Source organism: Amblyomma americanum, chromosome 8, assembly GCF_052857255.1.
Source record: "Amblyomma americanum isolate KBUSLIRL-KWMA chromosome 8, ASM5285725v1, whole genome shotgun sequence".
Lineage (NCBI taxonomy): Eukaryota > Metazoa > Arthropoda > Arachnida > Ixodida > Ixodidae > Amblyomma > Amblyomma americanum.
This window is the reverse complement of record NC_135504.1, coordinates 42,402,494-42,416,840: the sequence shown is the minus strand read 5'-3', so window position 1 is coordinate 42,416,840 and position 14,347 is coordinate 42,402,494. Positions and strand designations below refer to the sequence as shown.

Sequence of the window (14,347 nt, the reverse complement as noted above, 5' to 3'; positions counted from 1 at the left end):
ACATTTCAGTAAAAGTTGGCTAAGTTTCCCTTTCAAAATGAGCAAAATTCAGAAAAGAAAACTAAGTCGAATTATACTGAAATGTAAAACAAGTCCTTACATCTTTACTTTGCAAAGCCTATCAGGACGAAAAAAGCCCCATAACGCCAAGAAAAGCAGTGCGTAAACTATTTCAAATCAAAAATGAGCCAGATCCTGTTGATGAACGGATCAAAATGAGCTGAATCTAGTCGCGAGAGCCTTCTTTGTCAATGCTTGGACTATTTCAAGCGTGGTGCGGTTCCCAGAAGGCGACGATAACGAAAAGGTCTTAACCCTCGTCACTGAGGAAGCAAGGATGCGCCTCTGCAAAGTTGAACATTGAAGTGTTTAGTTTGGCTAGTCGGTAATAACTTCATAAACTCAATAATGCTTTAGTGAAATCGCAGATGCAGGAGAGAAACGACTGGCATAACGATTGTCTTATTTTGTGTCATGTCTACGTCAAAAATTTCGCTAATAATCATGAATATAGTGCATTGCAATGAACTGGAATACATTCTAGGTCCTATACATTCTATCTAGTTTACTTACCCTATCTAGTTTACTTACCCGCTGCCGAAGTGAAAATTGATTGTTGGTGAAAGGCAATGACACAGTAACTGTCTCACTTATCTGGTAGACACTCGAACAACCCTAAGAGAAGGGATAAAGAAGGGAGTGAATGAAGAAAGAGGTGCCGTAGTGGAGGGCTCTGGAATAATTTCGGCCACCTGAGGATCTTTAACGCGCACCGACATGAAAGATCCCCAGGTGGTCGAAATTAATTCTGTGAATGCAAGAAACGAAGACTGTTATGTCAGCGTTTGTGACAGAAGCTTGCTATTTGCATTTAATTACTTTTGTTGCTGAACTACAGCAACACTGGTAATACTGGTAGCACTGGCAATAATATGCCAACACTGGCAATACTTGTGGGGAAATGCAAGTTAACGCTCGTCCTGTGTAGTTTTCGTCTTCGTGCTGTTTGAAGTCCAGTTTTTCCCCACAAGTATGTTGGAGCAACTGGCCCAAAACCTTCCTTTGTTGAACTGGTAATACTGTGCTTTTTCACTGAAAAAACCATATTTTTTTCCCTGAAAAACTATTTTTGATAATTACTCGAAGTCTTCCCTGAGATACTTGGTAAAGCCGCGTCTATTCCAGACTCCCAGTAGCAGTGAAGTGCAGCTCTTCATTCCCCTCCCCTACGCAGATACGCGAGCTGAGTGTAACCGGGTCCAAGCTTCGCTCGGTGGCGGCCGACGCCTTTGAAGGCCTCCACCCGCACGGCCCATTCACGCTCCGGGTGCGGAACTGCCCGTTGCTCGAGTCCCTGCCCCTGGGCCTCTTGCACCGGTGGACCGAGCTGCCTCGGCTCAGCATAGACCTGTCGGACAACACCGCACTCACGTCATTCGTGGCGGCAGACGAGGAGGAGGCCGAAGAGCGCAACACCACTCAGGACAACCGGCTCTCCCACTATGTAACGAGTAAGTGAACAGTACAAGTATTTGTATCGGAGGTGTACACATGACGTCACCAGGGCCACTTCATGGTAAGCACTTAGCATGTTAAGAGGTGCAAGCAAGAGCAGCGGTAATGTACCGATTTGACACGCGCGCAGTCCTTCACCGCACTACATGTGCCATAAAATGGCGACCGCAGTTATGCTGTGTCGTCGAACTGGTGATGAATGCACTGGCATTTGCAGTGAACTCAGTAAAGCACATGTTGCACACAGTTGCTCTGATGGATCAGCGATAAGTTCTGCCGTCAACGTTAAATCCGCCTGGTGCGGTAGAAGCCCATTTGTGGCCCTTTTTTCAAATTCTCAAGGTGGGATCAAAGACCCATTTCCCAAGCATTTCACCCTAAATAAGCCGAGCACCAGACCAGGGGAAAGCTTGTACCCATTGTATCACCGGTGGGTACCCGGCGGCACTGGGGATCGAACCCCGCACCTCCCGCATGCAAGGCGGATGCTCAACCACTTGGCTTACGTCGCATGAAAGGGTTCTTGTCGTGCTAGTTGATATAGCTCAACTGAAGCACCGAAACACAGCCACACACCCTCTGTGTATTACTATTAACCCTATCTACAGATAGTAGATGGGTGCTATAGAGGAGGACTCCCCACTCCAGTAAGATACAACTTAAAAAAAAAAACGGCATAGTACAACGTACTACATACGGCAGACAGTAGCTGCCACGACTGAAGAGCTGCGCTCAAAATTCGCATTATCGACTATCGTAATCGTATGTCAATTCTTCGCAGGTTCCTTTGTTCTCGGAGGAACCCCATGGTCTTGCAACTGCCACCTACTGTGGTTCCGACGACGCCTGAGACGACAAAGGCGCCACCTGTCGTGGTCATCGGGGACATCAAACGACCTCAGCCCCGAACCGCGCTGCACCGTTCCGGGAATGGGCGACAAAACCATCAGCATTTACGAACTTCGGCTGGGAACTCCCTACTGTGCAGCTGATGCCGCTGGCCGTGGAAGTGCTGCTGCTTGCTTCTCTGTGGCTCATTGCATTGCCCTAGTCTTTGCAGTACTACGCATGGGCTAGCTATGACTTGGTCAGTGAACTTTGCGACCTCAAGGACTTTGGTGATGAATGCACTGGCATTTGCAGTGAATTCAGTAAAGCACATGTTTGATCATGCCCATGTCGTATGAAAGGGTTCTTGTGCTAGTTCATAGAGCACAACTGAAGCACCGAAGCACAGCCATCTCCATTCATGTTACTGTACAATGCTAATTCTGCACAACTCCATTCCACAGCATGACTATTCACTTTGGAATTATGCTTGCAAAGCAAGAACATACGGAAGCTAATATTCACATCATGAGCACAGGCAGATCACGAGGTAATTTCAAAGAATAAAGAAGCATGCCATAAAGATGTCAAGTAAAAACACAATTACTGCTTCGCATTGCTATATCACAAACACCAGTAGGCCACCTGGCATGCTTTAGTGGATTCACGTACATTTCAAAGCATTATTTGAAAGCCTGGCAGCACCATACACTTTTCAGAAAAGTCGTCCTTCCACCCCACAAGATACTGCGAAATGTCAGGGCATGCAAACTGCTCCAAGCCAGTGGCTAAGCTATCGCGCTGTGCCAAAAAGCCGAGTTTTTCGTTACAGGCCTTTGCAAAACATACTTGTGCATGACCATATTTCTCGCTGGATTGTCGAGTGCATGCGTGTACACCACAGAACCAGTAGCAGAATTACTGAGAATGCACACAACTTGTAGACAACTATGTGCATATATCGCACTTGCCTTATCCCAGGTGTTGCATAGGGATCTAGCTACCAGTATGATGTGTGACTTTAGTAACTGACAGGTAGAAAGGTCCCTCTTAAAATGCCTGGTGGCTTGAGAAAAACCATTCAACACACTGGAAAGAAAATAGGGAACCACAGATCATGGCATCTCCTTTTTAAGCTTGCGTTAATTCCAAAGCTATGTTCAGCCATTTTAAGACATCTTGCTACAAGTACTGAGCCACAGGAAACTCTTATTGATACCATTCCACTGGATGTGCGTAACAACATTCAGTCATTTATTTAATAAAATTGATGTTACAAATTCTTAAATTAGCAAGCAAATGACAGTTCTTCTATTACCAGTGCACCCAACACACATTTCACCGATTTTCGCTTCGTCAATTGATCCGAACCTTGTTGCATACAAGCTCCAAATTCTTTTCTATGAAACTGCCCCGGCCCTAAATATGGGCCAGCAAGGCTGAACAGCACACCCATACGGAACTTCACAGGCCCACTGAGACAATCGCATGCGTAAGCTTTGTACGGGCAGCACCATGTTAAACAAGGAGGCATTATTTTATTGTCTGAGCAGCTATCAGGATGGCCTGGTGGAGACATGGCCCTCTTCAGTTCAGTCTGCGTCACCAGAGTCCTGGGCCACCTCCTCTTCCTTTATAAGGAACTCCACCACTTCCTCTTCCAGGTCTTCCAGATTGCTGTCCAGTTCGTCTGTGTCCATGCCTGCATGCAAACACAAACCTGAGTGCCTGTCTTGCAAAACACAACTAGAGCACGCACAGGTGTCAAATTCCAAAGTCACAACCCAGGTATGGTGTATGGCCATATCAGGAACACCAAAGGCAAAGCACAAGTTTTGGTACAAGTCGGTCACACTGTGCGATAATATTCCCCGCATCTACAGCTTGCTTGTCAGACCTCATTTACACCTAGCATGAATTATCTGATGGTAGTCGTATTATATGTGCTAGTAAGCTGAATTTTCCACATCTGCACTACAGTCGAGCACGCTTATAACGAACATGAGCATCACGCGGCATCTGTTCGTTGTATCCCCAAGTTCGTAGTAAGTGGACCACAGCTTTAAAGACAGTTGCTTGTCAAAACGCAAAATTTTTTCTTTGCGAAAAAGTCTGATTGATGTCTCTTTTTGCAGCGCACATCTGATGAGGGAGGTTTCCAGTTTATTTAAAGCAGAAGTGTGCTATCGCCGAGGCCCTTGGCATAAACAAATTGTCTGAGGCTCTCTATGCAGCACATTGCTATAGGCGCGCTTATGGGTGCTGGCTCCAAAGTTTCATCCTCGTCCGATTCCTCAGCATCCCTCTTGTCCCGCACTTCAGAAACGTTGCCCTCGTCCGTGCACGGTTCCGTGGTATCGTCGTCGTCATCGACAGAAATAAAATCATTACAACCAATGTCTTGACCCCCCAAGTAGGAGTTGACGACGTGCTGCCATAAATCGCCGCCGGGCTGCTCATCTTCTAAAGCATCATGCTCGGCATCAGACACCGTGTCGACGAAGCCGGCCTTGCGGAACCAGTTCCGCACACCAGTGGCCATCACCTTCGCCCTGGCCGCTTTCATCACCTCTACCGCTCATTACAATGGCAAATGGGCACGGTGTCCCCGTCCGCCATCCCAGGGCCCCAGATTTGAACGAAGCCAACGAAACGCCCGCACCGCAACATGATACAGTAAAATACCACTTGAACAAACTTCATTTAAACGAAGTATTCAGTTGTAGGAACTTTTTTTAAAACCCTCACCCCCATTAAACCCAATGCAAACGCCCTTCAGTTTAACGAAATTCAGTGCAGTGCGCATTTCAGTTCTACGAACAGTTTCCGCGGTGCCATGCCATGTCTCCTAGGTCATACTGAGCACTTCAACAAGTACAAACCCCCTTTTTGCCGCGCTTTTTACGCCGAGAACCGCGCCGACTGCGCTCCATTACCGTGTTGCCGCCATTTACTGATTTAGCGTTGAACTGGATTGGCTACCTAAGCCATAGCCAGCTAAAGTCATTGCTGGTTTTTTTTTTTTTTTCGCGTCTAGTGCGTTTAGTTGGCTCCACAGCCATAGCTAGCCATAGCCACAGCCAGCCACAGCTTCAGCTCTACTGGCCCTACTAGGCCTATACGTCCTAGCTTCGAGGAAGCGTGCGCGTGCTGGTTAACCATGAGCGGCAAACGAAAGCGCCCGACACTCGACGAAAAGCGGGACATTTTACGTAGGCTAGACTCCGGGCAGCGTCAAGTTGACATTGCAAAGGCATTTGGGATCCCTGCATCGTCATTGTCTACGATTAAGAGCCAGCGCCAAGCAATCGCGGCCACATCGGAAAGTGCGCAGCTCGGCCCCTCCCGCAAAATACTGTGCACTGGATATTTCATGAAAGTCGACGATGCTGTTGCCACATGGATAAAGGAGTTACGATCCAGGAACATTCCAGTTTCAGGACCTATGATTCAAGAGAAGGCCATGGAATTCGCCGCGCTTTTCGAAGTCAGTGGATGGTTGCATCGCTTTCGGGCGCGCTGTGGAATCGTATGGAAACAAGTCTGCGGTGAAGCCAGCAGCGCGGTCACCTCTGCTGCAAGCACTTGGCGGGAAGGAAAACTACGTGATGTCATCGGCGGCTATAGCCCGGACGATGTTTACAATGCGGACGAGACCGGGGTATTTTACCAACTGCTCCCGAACAAAACTATGTGCTACAAAGACGACACGTGCAAAGGTGGAAAGCACTCGAAGGTCAGGATCACGGCATTGTTTTGCTGCAACGCATCGGGTACGCATAAGATGAAACCTTTAATCATCGGTTGCTACGCCCGCCCAAGGTGCTTTAAAGGGCTTGCATCGCTTCCGTGCGATTACGCCCACAACTCAAAGGCTTGGATGTCGCGTGATGTGTTTGCAAAGTGGATCGTAGGCGTTAACGACGAGATGGCGAGAAAGAAACGCAAGATTTTGTTACTTTTGGACAATTGCTCAGCACACTTAGTTGACACACGTCTCAGTAACATCACAGTCGAGTTTCTGCCACCCAACTGCACGTCAATCCTGCAGCCTCTTGATCTAGGCATCATCAAAAATGTAAAGGTACACTACAGGAAGCAGCTTGTGCAGCGTATTCTGATAAATTTAAAAATGCAAGCCTGACGCGATGAATGTGCGGCAGGCAGCAGAAATGCTCACAGGAGCTTGGTGAAGTGTGAAACCAGCAACAATAGTGAATTGCTGGCAAAAAGCAGGTCTGCATGCAGCAAACTGGACTGCTGTGGACACCAATCTCGAAGCAGACGACCATGGCACTGATGAAGAGAACAGTGAGCCAGATGGCTGGCCGGAATTGTCAGAAAGGCTAGGTGCAGATAGCCCTTTGTCTTTCGAGGAGTATGCTGCCTGTGACACCCTGGTGGAGACAAGCGCCGCACTCGCTATGGAAGATATTGTAGCGAATGCATTACCTGAAGAAGGCGACAAGGAAGATTCGACCAGTGATGACGAAGCGCCAAAAATATCTGCCAAAGAAGCACTAATCGCCCTGGAAAAAGTTAAAGCCTTTGCTGCCCAGCAGACCGCTGTGACAGAGAAGGTCCGCGAGTGCTTAGACACAGTGACTCAGTTCACAAATGCTGCAGTCCTAAGTGGAAAAGTGCAAGTGCAGCAGAAGATCACAGCGTTCTTTGCAAGTTGCTAATTAGCGGAACTTGAGCAGAATGACAAATAAATGTCTTGATAAACAATTTAACGACCAGTTTTTTGTTTTTTTACATAACGGCAACAAGGTGCCGCATACTTAATTATTTTAGTTTAGTGAACTTTCACTTTAACAAACTTTTCCCTGGGGTCCCTTGAAGTTTGTTCAAGTGAAGTTTGACTGTAAACAAGATTGACAAAAGCGCGCGACGGGGTAGACAGGCAACGTGCACAGGCAGCAATCAATCCAATCAAGCTAATGATACAGACGCACAGCGCCAGCGGAGAGATCAATGAACGGCGTCCGCGAGCGTCAGTGCAGCCACCTCTTGGCTCCCACGGAAAGCCTGCTTCACGGAGCGTGGCCTCCGCGATTGGCACCGGTGGCGGCGCGGTTGATCGTGGAGGCCACGTGCGGATTTGCAAGAGAGTGAGGAGAGGGAAGCGGAGTTGCGAGGAGGGGCGGGGAAGGCGCGTCGGCGCGGAAAGGGTAGCTCGGTTTAGAGCAGTACGAAATGGGGCAGGCAGTTTGCCTGGGATGAGGCTCAAGGAAACACGCCGCACGCCGAGTGCACAAAGGGGTCGAAGTCAGGTTATCTCGCATCGCGGCGCCGGGTTTACGCCATCCGTTTGCTGTAACCGATCAGCAGGGCTTAATGACATTCGTTATACATGTGATTTTGTGCCATTGAAACAATGTATATTCTGACGGTCGCACAGGTCTCGTTTGTTATAAGCGAAAGTTCGTCTTAAGTGGGGCCGTTATATGTGGGCTCGACTGTATACCGACCAATGCTCGACAACAGAACAGTCGCTGGCAAGTTCCTATCAGAACAGTTGAACAGTTGATTTTCTGTAAACAGTAAGAAAGCACAGCTAGCTTTATATACCAAACAAAACAACACCCTCAAAAACCCTCTCATCCATTGCATACAAAAGACTTCAATCAGGCTCTTAAGAGTCATGCAGTTAAAGAAACTACAGCTTTGACAAGACTGCCTCACAAACATGTCATTCTAGATATGTATGGCAAATGTTATAAACTCCGGCAATTTTGCCAGGGCTTCAAATGAAGACTATCAAAGGAAAACTGGCTAGCGCAAGATCCACGAAAACAGAAAGGCCTACCGTCACGCAGCTGCATACGGATTTCGCGCATGGAGTGGTACTCCGCTGTCTTGCGCTCTTGTAGAGCCCGGAAATCCTCCAGCATGCGTTTCCGCTTCTCCATGACCTCCTGCAAAGGTCACCCAGCACATCAACATACAAAAAACTCTCAGGTACAAGAAAGAGTGGCATATATGTGCACTTGTGCATTTACTAGCATTTAGATGCACACATCTGTTACAGATGCTGAACTCACATACTACATGTACAGTCCTTGTCACAAGTATACAGCACAAGAAGTCTGTTTCTGAGCACTGCAACGTGGCTCCTCTTGCATCCTCAGGGACTATAATCTCAACCCTCCCAAGCTCAGGACTGTAAAATGTGCTTAAGGGGGGACACTGGTCTTAAAGCTGTTTTTGTTGTTTTTTGACCAATCTTAATAAAAATGCATAGACTTCTTCAAATTTTTATGCTGATTTCAAATATGCATTTATTTTAAGTGTAGGCCAATTAGTTTTCAAGATAATTAACAATTAATGCCCATTGTTTGAGGCCCAAATAGCAAAATAATGATTTCATCTAAAATTAATTTTAAGGCATGGTTAGATAGCCAGAATAGTGAATTATGAAATGTTGAGAGCAGATTTTTGATATGTCAATTATTACTCATTTTACAACCTTCTGAATTTCAGTATAAAAAATGTGTGTACCAAGTAATGGTAAATTAACGAAAATAATAATTTTTTTAAGGTAAAATGAAAAAATCTGCTCCCAACATTTCACACAGCATACATTAGGCTTTCCATTGCAACCGAAATTTCAGCTCTATGTGACTTGGTTGCTGAGATATCAAGGCCTCAAGACTGCTAGCAGTCAACCATATGCATTTTGAGAAAAGCCCCAAAAACAAGCAGGGGACAGTTTAATAAATATTTACAAGTGCAGTAATATATTTACAATAGGAAATGGCTAGTAGCCACCAGGAATGTAGTCCTTTTGATTGCCAGTAGTATCCAGGTGCCGCTTCTTGAGCACTCCTTGAATATTTTCCGCAATGGAATGCTTTCGAGCGCACTTTTGCTCTCGGCGCTCATCCTTCTCTCCCATTCTTTTTGCGCTCATAGCATTCGTATTGAGGCCCAGTTCCTGTAATATTGCTGCAGAAGTTCTTTTGCTGCCTGCGTTGAACCGCATTACTGCCTCAGCCACGGCAGCCTCAACAGTAAGCAATGATGCGTGGCGTTCTTTGGGTGCCAAGGCCCATATCAAAGAGTGTAGGCTTTCATTACTGTTTTGGGTTTTACCCCTATGGCACCACTCTAAGAGCTTCCTATCCGACAGTCGCTCATAGACAGGGAGCAATGCTTTAGCAACATGGGGTGGAATGTTGTACCGATGCTTTGGAGCAGATTCACCTCGGGCTGCTGCCGCATTTTGCTGGCACCAAGAGTCCAGTCCCGATGGGCAGAAGCTATGGTTTGATGCCTCATCAGTAGAGGTGATGTGGTGGTAGGTGGCCATCACAGCCTTCTGCGTAGCCTCTACATCCCCATTATGGGATCTTAAAGCCCAGGCATAATAGGAGCTTAACTTTGTTATGAGGCTGCCTGTCGGTTTGCCTTTTCCTCCAAGGTTTTCGGCACCTTTGTGTTTGGACAACAAAGTCCGCAACGCTGTTCCCATACATTTCTGCACGTGGTTTATGCAGTCTTCTTTTTTTACTTTGATGTATCCATACACATCTGCCTCTTGCACAGCTAGAAAAGCCCGACTATCACCGTCCGAAAGCATTGTGGTATAGCGAAGGCCACACTTCTTCAACGACCTTTCAAAAAGAATAAGGGCTGCCTCAACTTCCATCTCTCCAGCCTTTTTTTCTGAGTTTTTTTGGCATAGGTGCCCAGCCCTCCAGGACTGGTATGATGGGTCACCGTCTTTTGGGCCTCGCTCGCAGCCGGCACAGAAGTTGCACAATACAACATAGTCCAGCACAAGCCCGGTAAACAGTTCGATGACGGTTCCCACACCAATGTGGGATGTGTGGCCGCGTGTCATCCAAGTGCCGTCGTATGATACTGCAATATTGCCGGGGTTCCCAAGGTCCAATTCATTATAAAGTTCTCGAACCGACCGCGCACACTCTTGTGTAACTTCTTCGGCTGCACGAGCTGCTGCAGGTGTCAACTTTTTTTTCACATAGTCTTGCCACGTTTTATTGTGGAGACCGCGGTGCGAAACGTTCAGCGATGAAAAAATGTCATTTAGAGCTGTCTGCTGGTTGCCAGTGCTCTGCATTGCACGAGCAGCGAGCACATTCACCACAAAAGGGTTGATCTTCTGATCGCCACGTACCCGCGGCGAACTCCATGCAGACGATGATGCGTCTCCACAGCTCGCACATTGAAGAGAAAGTTTAACGGCAAGGCCGTATTCTCGCTCATCTTTTACGAAGCTCAAGTCATTGCCGCCACACGTTTTACACTTCACAAGTTTCAACAAACTGTTGAGCGATTCCAAACAAACGATCGTGAAGCTTGCCTCGTCGAGCAGACAGTCCGACGCGCTGCCGTCACGTAAACAACGAGACTTCCGCTCCGTTGCTGGAGTTGAGGCGAGTTCTCGCAGTTTTTGTTCAGTCTTCGTCTTATTTTGGAGCACATCTGAGGGCTCCAGCATCACTGTATCACGGCGGATGCGGGCGCTGCCGCTTACAGCTTCCCGTGCTGCGGAGCGCGTTAGGCCTACCTGCGCGGCCTCGCCGACACGAACGTTCAGCGCAGGAGTTTCATCATTGTCGGGGCGCACAGCAGGGCGTCTCTTGAGGTTATCGACCAGCGACTTCTTCCTTTTCTTGCCGAATTTATGCCTTGAGTGCACCTTGCGCGCTGAACCAGGCATCGCTGCGCGTTTCTTGCACTGCACGGTCTGGCACAAAAAGTCGCGTCTTCCCGCGGCTCGGGCGCATCAAGCAGACGCTGCCAGCCAGCTCCACCAATCGGATGACGACCTGCTGTCACGTGATCCGCGGCAGCCAATAGGATTTTGAATACTACCTTTTCTTTTTTGCTATTTTCTTGGCAACCAATGGGCGAACGGAAGCCGTAGTGGCGGGAAATTGAAGGCGAAAGGCGGCTTTTTCAAATGAGACCAAGATGGCTGCGGTGCCGCGCATGAAACGGGAGCTACGCTTTGCGAAATACTGCTGTTTCGGCGCCGATTTCAGCTCAAATTCGGGCGACATGGATTATATAAATTGGTATTGTGAGTAAAATACTGACCTTAGAGGCGAGAAATTTAACAGAGAGGTAGATAAATGGCGGCTGATTTCGAAAATAACGTTTTCTAAAAACTGATTTTTTCGAGATTTTTCGGCCTGAAAGACCCGTGTCCCCCCTTAAGAGCCCTGCTACACCACTAGGAGGCAAACCCCTTGGATTGCATATTTTTGAAAGACTGTACCATACATATAAACACATCTGAAGGGCTTTTTTTTTTTAGAAATGAATGAAGTCCAGAAATCGAAACTAAGCGAAATAAAGGTGCAATGGTAAGCAAACCCAAGCATCTTTTCTCTGCCAAAAACTATCAAAATGGAAGGGTCCAAATAAAACCAGCAACATGGGCACACACAGCCTATTTAAAATTAAACCCAGATCCTGTAGCAGCTTTGATAAAAATAAGCCAAATCCATTGGCCCAAACAACTGGAAAGTGCCTTGACACTGTGCGACCCAGGCAAAGTGGGAGCCTTCTTGTAAGCTTGCACATGATAACTCAGATCACTTCGAGTGTGGTTTTATTTTGATCCTTCTGCAGCACTAGTTTCCCAAAAACTGTAAAAGAAATGAAGAGATCAGCAGGAGATCTGAATTCAAAAAACGGTGGTGACACAGTGACCAGATGCCGCGTCACCAAAGATGCAAGGTTGCGCCGCTGCTATGATGAACTGAATCAATATTTTTTCCACACTTGTGACACCAACGATGACATGAGAATATTAGGGGCTCTGTGATTGCTGGCTCAAAGTGAATGGTCGTGCTGCCTAGTCCTAGAGGTCCGCACATTAGAGGCGCTTGATCTCACCGCAGTGTGCTTGTGAGATCACCCCATGACACAGACAAACCTGAATTCCATTTTTTTGGCGCTTTTAAGTTTTAAATAACCAGTTTTAAGCAAATGTAGCCTCTCTGTTGTTAAAGCATGGCAATCAATCAGAACAAGTCAACTTCAATCTCTTCTCCCTGTTCCTTTAACTAGCTTTTGTTCCCAGTAACAACTAGGGATGTGCAAATAGTCAAAACTTCAAACAGTCTGCAAATAGTATTTGGTATTAATTCAATTCACCCCAAATTTTTCCTTTTCGAACCTCCTAAACACTCGGATATTACGCATTTCTTGATCATAGTCAGCAACGGCATGCCCCCGTTTTGGGAAAGGAAGACGGGGAAAAGCAAGGCACGGGCAAGAGAACAAGTTTCACGTGCCTTGGAGGCCTTGCTGAGCGAGGCCTTGTCCTTGAGGTCAAACTGCTCCGAGTACTTCTTGAAGTTCTTGCGGATCTCCTTCAGCTTTTCCTCGGTAATCAACGAGGCAGGCCGGGGCCGCCACTGCAGCTGACAGAAGCGTTCCAGGTTGCACTTGCGCAGGATCCGCCCTTGGAACGACCAGATCCAGAAGGCGTTGTCCGTCTGAAAAGCACACATCAGAAGAATTTCAACACTTCGCTGATCCCATGGGTTCATTCGAGCTCTTTTTTGGTTGTATGAGCACTGAATTCGTCAACGGTTCCACCCCAATCTTTCCTTTACTCACTTCATGCTAGGCGCCTAATCACACTGCGACTGCTCATAGCAGAGTGTCTTACTGTACAGCTAGCCAATATCAACTGAATCTGGGTATCTTTTTTCAAGGGGCTGTGCGTCTACACACCATTTGTTTTTTTGCATGCATGTCAAGCAAGAAAGAACGAATGTCACGGCAAGAGGTTCCCCGAGGCTTTTAAAAGCACTGAAGACCCGTATACCTACCGTAAAAACCGGAATATAGGTCGAACTTTTTTTCAAAAAACCATGGTGAAAAGTCGACCCCCGTCTTATATACCGGTCATTGGCGGAAAAAATACGGAAGTCTTGCAACAATGGGTGGATGAAGTCAGCTGCCTCCATCACCATCGCCATCAGCAGCAGTGCCGCCATTTTGAGTTTCAGTAGATGCAAAGCGGAAGCTAACGGCAATTTACCGTCGCCTTCAAGAAAAACACGATTGAGTACGAGGAAGCTCACGGGAACCTGGCGGCACAGCGCGAATTTGGAGTATCCGAAAAGAGCATTCAGTACTGGCGGAGGCAGAAGCTGCGTATTACAACTTGCAGCAACCAGAAGAAAACATCATTTCGTGGGCAGACCGTAGTGTATCGAGAATAGGAAGGAAACGTTGCGCTGCGAGCAAGATCGCTGCCTGTGACTGCCGAATGCATCCGCGTGAAAGCGGCAGAGATCGCGCGTGCCTCTAGACTCACGAGGGCGCAATTCAAAGGCTCGCCATCCTGGTTGCGGCGATTCATGAAGAGGAGGGCTTTGCTCTACGGCGCCGTACTTGCCTGTGCCAGAAACAAACACGCGGGCCGATTGGTGCGCGATATTGTTAAAAAATTTGCCGGGTGTACATACAAGCAGCATTTAAATGAAATTAAATACTGTCACCATTGTGCAACCTCTCGAGTCGCATTTGTTTCAAAGTAAGGATGTCTTTCGGTACTTTTCCCATTGAAAAAGATCTTTTTCATTTTTAGAATTGCTTAGTTAGGGGGTCGACCTATATTCCGGTCCGACCTATAGTCCGGTTTTTACGGTAATAAGGAACCTGGACAGGCGATGAGATGAAGGCACTACCAGTTACTGAATCAGCCAATTAGTACTGTAAGCCCTTGTTAACTCGAATTCACAACTTCAAAGTATTGATTTAACAAAAATTTTTCCACTTAGCATGTATAAAAGGGGACATGCCGGAACAAGAGAGTGTCTCTGACTCCTTTCCTGACAAGTAGTGACATGGTCAGAATTGCAGCGAAGACAGGGGCAGTGGCCACTGCCATAGCATTATCTACACATTCATGCACTGAAAGCTGAGACACTGCTTCACCGGATACGTTTCTTAAGCTGCTGTGCCTCTACACGAGAGCGTTTTTACTGTAATTATGCACTAGGCTTGC

At 47.2% G+C, this 14,347-nt stretch overlaps 2 protein-coding genes across 3 annotated transcripts in view; one reads left to right on the top strand and one right to left on the bottom strand.

Moving 5' to 3' along the window:
* LOC144101502 (uncharacterized) overlaps positions 1–2,708 on the top strand; it is a 20,420-nt gene extending 17,712 nt beyond the window's left edge. The window contains exons 4-5 of the mRNA XM_077634680.1: positions 1,235–1,511; positions 2,297–2,708. Coding sequence (XP_077490806.1) covers positions 1,235–1,511; positions 2,297–2,592 — 573 coding nt within the window. The 3' untranslated portion in view covers positions 2,593–2,708. The remainder of the gene's footprint in view (positions 1–1,234; positions 1,512–2,296) is intronic.
* A 1,153-nt stretch (positions 2,709–3,861) lies between these two features.
* The window catches only part of eIF3b (eukaryotic translation initiation factor 3 subunit b), a 37,519-nt gene continuing 27,033 nt past the window's right edge, over positions 3,862–14,347 (bottom strand). The window contains exons 12-14 of one of the 2 annotated variants that reach the window (XR_013308008.1): positions 11,540–12,824; positions 8,156–8,535; positions 3,862–4,045 (exon numbers count right to left, since the gene is read on the bottom strand). Coding sequence is in view for 1 of the 2 variants with exons in the window: in XM_077634681.1 (XP_077490807.1) it covers positions 3,936–4,045; positions 8,156–8,264; positions 12,621–12,824 (423 nt within the window). In the remaining variant the exon portion in view is untranslated. The remainder of the gene's footprint in view (positions 4,046–8,155; positions 8,536–11,539; positions 12,825–14,347) is intronic. The other variant, XM_077634681.1, reaches the window with a different exon arrangement.